The sequence below is a fragment of the Ctenocephalides felis genome, unplaced genomic scaffold, assembly GCF_003426905.1.
Source record: "Ctenocephalides felis isolate EL2017-DRISC unplaced genomic scaffold, ASM342690v1 CF-g0.4_SCAFFOLD_01170, whole genome shotgun sequence".
Classification (NCBI taxonomy): domain Eukaryota; kingdom Metazoa; phylum Arthropoda; class Insecta; order Siphonaptera; family Pulicidae; genus Ctenocephalides; species Ctenocephalides felis.
This window is the reverse complement of record NW_020537324.1, coordinates 7,031,643-7,037,222: the sequence shown is the minus strand read 5'-3', so window position 1 is coordinate 7,037,222 and position 5,580 is coordinate 7,031,643. Positions and strand designations below refer to the sequence as shown.

Sequence of the window (5,580 nt, the reverse complement as noted above, 5' to 3'; positions counted from 1 at the left end):
AAGTAGTAACAATTTCGAAAATAATCACGAACAAAATATTGATATTTATATAACGTATCGATAAATTACCGAGCCGTGAGTCTTTTTCTTCCACACGCGCAAATAGCCGGGACGTGCCCGACCGTCGAGTTGTGTTTTAGCGCAGAGGCACAGGCTTTATATTTCGTTTTTAAATAATTGGCCGTCTATTTCATGGATAAATTGTGAAGTGGAATTGAATTGCAAGCGAGAATCGATTTTATTTCTCCGTACCAACATTTTGTATTCAGCTCTCATAACGCTAATAATATTTTCAATGAAGCCCTTTTCAAAGAGCACTCCATATCGCACATATAATAGTATTATTAAATTACATAATATGTGCACCGTAGACGTCGTTATTGGACCGATGGAAATATTTTACTTTTTAGAGAAACTGGAAAGTAGAAAAAAATAATAGCAATTCGCGATTTTCTATGAAAAGCACACAGAACCAATAGCGGAGCAAGGGATTCCGAAGGAAGCAATCAAATTGATATAAAGATGAAAATTTCTGTAATATTATATATATATATATATATATATATATACTGTAAGGGGTATCTACCCATCGTCGTAGTAATTACAGATAAAAATATAAACCACTATAACGGTCAGAATACAAACTACGCAGAATGTAGTGAATCATACATGGTGGCAGCGGTGGGGTGTCAATGACAACAAATATTTATATATATTGGAACTTTTATTGATCAATTATCAGAACGCAAAGTTGCTATGTAGTACAAAAGTGATGTGCCTAATTATCTTAAGAGCATGTACATTGTAGTGTAAATCTGTCTTTTTCTTTCGCTCACTTAATGTTTCACATCAAACACCCAATAAACCAACTTTCCTCTTAATTAGAAAAATAATTGTATCTAAGAAAGTATTTAAAACAAACCGATAAATACGATTAAATTGCCCATAAAAACCTTTCGCTGTAACAAAAATTCGACCCCGTCCCTGCGAAATTTCAATTACACGGCCATCAAATGCAAGGAAATCATTAATCAGAACAACGGAAAAAAATTGTGCACCGTCTGTCGTGATTTCCCTCATACAATGACGAATTTTCTGCAGTTAAGAGAGAGTCTGGCTTTTTTTGAAGGCAAAAACGTCATGTTTGGTGGATTTTTCCCCTTTTTTCAACGATCAGCCACCAGTAAATATTTCACTCCCGATTCCGCAAAATATAGACGTTGATGTATGATGAAATAAACGTAATTCTTAATAAATCATGTAGGTAATTCACAAATAAAAACAGACAGTTTGATTGAAAATAAGTTATCAATGTTCAATTTAATTGGTAAGAATTAAATTAAACATTGATTAAATTAAAGTAAGAACATTTTTACCACATATTTCAAGGCTAAGATTTTATTTTAATTCAAATAAATTGTTAATGTATAGCAAATAAAATTTTGAATTTTGATTATATATATATATATATATATATATATATATATATATATATATATAATATACGGAACCGGACATCTCATGACATCGCAGAAATATGGGAAAATCAATGTACTTTTACGAGGAAAATTGTCAGTGAAAATTTATGACCGAGTACGATATGTGTTTAATGGTCTTATACAAGGTTTATTTCTGACCGAGTGGAGATTTTTTTCTCTTTAGATATATTGATTTATATATAAGAGCAAGTTTCTTGAACTTGTCATCGTACATAATAGGACATAAATAATCGGAATGGAAATATCATTGTGCGTTTGATAAAGTATTGTTTTGTTCATGCTTTATTAACTGGATAATCTTGGTTAAGTCTGATTTAAAAAAGTACAATAATTATTATGGCTCTCATATCAATAACTGACTCATATCAGAAATATTCAAAGCTTGAAAATATCAATGTTATAAACATTCATTTTTTGCTCTGATCTTCTAAATTGATCATTTGTGAAGATGCATTTTATTATTAACTACGTTGCCTATTGTTTGTATATTACAAGTTCCTATTTCTTCTTTCCAGAGCCGATTTCCACCGGGATGTCCGCATCTTAGGAGCCCTGGAAGACCCTCACATCGCTCGTGTTTTAGGAGCCTGCTGGGATGAGCCTTTGGCCGTCGTTTTAGAATATTTAGAACTTGGTGATCTTAGAGCATTCTTGTTAGCTTCCACTGGTCCAGGAGCATTAGAAGGACCTCCTGCTCATTTGGCATCTGGTCAGGTGTTGACACCACACCATCTGCTGCATATGGCAGCACAAATCGCTGCTGGGATGAGATATTTGGAGAGCCTCAATTTTGTGCACAGGGATTTGGCAACAAGGTAAGGATAATAATGAAGAATTTACGTAGTTTTATAATATTTTTGGCAGTGTTTCCAATCAGGGCAACACTAAAATATTTGTATTACACCTTTCTATTATTAATTTGAGTCTTTTCCTTTTTTTCAGAAATTGTCTCGTCGGAAAGGTTACCAGATCAAAATCTCTGACTTCGGCACGGACAACGAACTGTATGCCGGCGACTACTACAAAGTGGACGGATCAATGCCCTTACCGATCAGATGGATCGCCTGGGAATCTGTCTTTTTAGGCCGATACACAACCAAAAGTGACGTCTGGTCATTTGCTGTCACACTGTCCGAAATCCTGAACTTAGCAAGACGACAGCCTTATGAAGGATTTACAGATCCACAAGTCGTGGAGAATTTGTCCCACATGGACAGAGATGATGGACAATTCGTGTTCATTCCGAAACCGATGAATGCGAGTAAAGATATTTATGATTTGATGTTGGAATGTTGGCGAAGGAGCGATTGTGAAAGGCCTAGTTTTAGGGAAATTCACTTGTTTTTGCAGAGGATGCTCTTAGGATTCAGTACACCAGTTTCGTGAAACGGATAATTGCAATCGATAAAATAAATGATTTACAGTCGCTTTGTTTATAAAGCAAAGTATAACAGTTTTAAATGTATAAGCACATTATTGAAAGTAAATTTAAAATCAATAAACAACGCTTATATTTTTATTTCATTTTAAAATTCCGTGTGAATTGAAGAAGTATTAATATTCGACATAGAGTATAAATCATGTTTTAGATAATAACTTGTAAAATGAAATAATGAACGACTAGAAATCTATCATATTTTGAAATTCTAATAATTTTTGCATTTTATTAATAGCTTTACGAGCGTTGCCTAACTTTAAATTATATAAAATACGGCACTAAAAATAAAACTATATGAAAAACCAATATTTATAAATAATAACACAAGAATGGGAACAATAAGTAACATGAAATTAATTTTGAAAATTTAATATTTTATACACGACGATTTAGAACTCGTGAGTTATTTGTAAGTAAAAAATGTAATAATCGATAATGTAATTGTACGTTTTGTAAATATTATACAGGGTGTATTATATATCTCTTATAAGAACTGTGTTAGCGTATGTAGCTAGATTTATAGATATTTAACAATAATTAATATATAATGAATGTTAAGGATTAGAGACCGAGATTTAACCGCAAGAAATCAATAGAAAATGAATATAAAATATAATATACAGTATATTTATCAATATTATTTAAACATAATGCTTCTACAATAAAGCAACAAATATCTATGCAATACAAATACTATCAAATTTATAATTTTATCTATGACCGATCAATATTATGATATAGTATAAAAAAATCGATAATCAAACATTAGAAATTACACACTAGGGTAAACGCATTTTTATTATTATTTACATTGTTATTAGATATTAGTTTTAACTATAAAATGTGATACGTAAGAGCACTTTCGTTTATTTAAATCTTAAAATTTTAAATCAAAAATATTTATTAACCAATTATCACAAAGGCAAAATTATTGTAAGCTGCAAAATTAAGAAGCTGAGAACTTGCATTATGAGTTGTAAAATTTATACCTAAGGATAATAATGTATATATAATTATTAATATAATAGAAATATTTTATATCATAAATAAATGAACCCCCAATAAATTATTATGTACCTACTTTTTGATTATCATGTTAGACCTAAGTTCATGCTAGGCCTTCGCAAATTATAAAAAATACAATTTTGGTTATATAAAGTAAAAAGAAATATCTGGCCTAAAGATATCGGCGTTATATTATATTCAACACACAATTTAAAAAAAAATATCAGCAAAAAATGAAATATTAGGTAAATTTTTAGTAAGGACAATAAAGAATAATATATTGTTTCTAAAGCATTTCACCTAATATTTTGTTTATGGCAATAAAATTACGAGAGAAATATGCAAATATATGAATCAGAAGAGCGTTTCTATTTGATGTGTATTTAATTTTGAAGAATATGCTTTGCATACAATACTTTCTAGAAATACTTGTCTGATTTATACGCTAATTTCGAAGATAAATTTTTGAATATAATATAGCCTAAAAAATAATTATGAAATAAAGTTAATGTATATAAAATATTTTATAGTTCACTAGTCACGTTTAAACTATAAAAAACTGATTTTTTGATATGGATAATAATGTTGAGCCTTATTTTGTACAACGATTGCAAGCAAAATCAACGTACATTTTAATTTTATAATTCAAAGTACTTGTATAAACACGACTGATTAAATTAACATAAAATTTTCCATATCATAATCTCTGTTAAACTTATTGATATGACACTTTTTGCAAAAGATGAATCACGTAAAAAACACACTGGTTTCCTTACACGACATTGTAAATTAAATAGATCTTCACTATTTATAAACAATAATAATTCTATATCATGTAATAAGAGCTAAAATCATTTTTATATATAGAAAAGGAAGCACTCAGTCTAACAATAATCTATATAAATAATAGCATTTAAAAACACATTTTAATTTCAATTAAATTCTGTTCTATTTTTAATAAAGTATGGTATACCAGTTAGTATGTATGTTACATGCGTGTGTTAATAAAAAAAATAGCTAAGCAATTCTTATACGACATATCAAAGATCTTAGTTTTACTTCAGTTTTTTCCATGAAAAACAAAAATTGTTGTGTATTCACGTTTATACAAAACATTTTTTGGAACTGCCCTTGTGTAAAAATTGTTTCTATAAGTATTACAATAAATGTCAGCTTATAAAAAATAATAATTGGCTTTTATTTTTTAATATTGTGTACCTACTTATTCTTTAGTACCTTTGTTTCAGGAACTTTTTTTTCTAATGTAAACTAATATTTTCAAAAAAAATTTCTAACAATTATATGCAAAATATAGGTAAGATATTTGATTGAAAGACGGTGCAAAATTAAATAAAAATCTGCATTAATGAAAATACTAATGATTTTTAAGTTTTTTTAAGGGTGTTCTGTAAAATATATATAATATTCGAAAAATATTGATATTATTAATTGCATTGGTTTAGTAATAAATTTCTTTTTCTTATAATTACCTACATAATTTAGGTAGACCTACAACTTATCAATATGATAAGGATTTTTCAATATTAAAAATTAATTAGCGGCTATGATTTTTGTAGTGATTAAATTTGTATGAATTTTGATGAACAAGGTTTTAAGAATTTGGAAATTGTGCACTTT

At 28.8% G+C, this 5,580-nt stretch overlaps 2 protein-coding genes across 2 annotated transcripts in view; one reads left to right on the top strand and one right to left on the bottom strand.

Moving 5' to 3' along the window:
• The window catches only part of LOC113366103 (epithelial discoidin domain-containing receptor 1-like), a 15,030-nt gene extending 14,440 nt beyond the window's left edge, over window positions 1-590 (bottom strand). Inside the window, exon 1 of the mRNA XM_026607656.1 lies at window positions 587-590. Coding sequence (XP_026463441.1) covers window positions 587-590 — 4 coding nt within the window. The remainder of the gene's footprint in view (window positions 1-586) is intronic.
• A 947-nt stretch (window positions 591-1,537) lies between these two features.
• Window positions 1,538-2,885, top strand: LOC113366102 (epithelial discoidin domain-containing receptor 1-like). Its single transcript, XM_026607654.1, is given in 4 exon segments — window positions 1,538-1,551; window positions 2,015-2,314; window positions 2,442-2,458; window positions 2,461-2,885. Coding segments are annotated over 4 exon segments (756 nt in total).
• The last annotated feature ends 2,695 nt before the right edge of the window (window positions 2,886-5,580 follow it).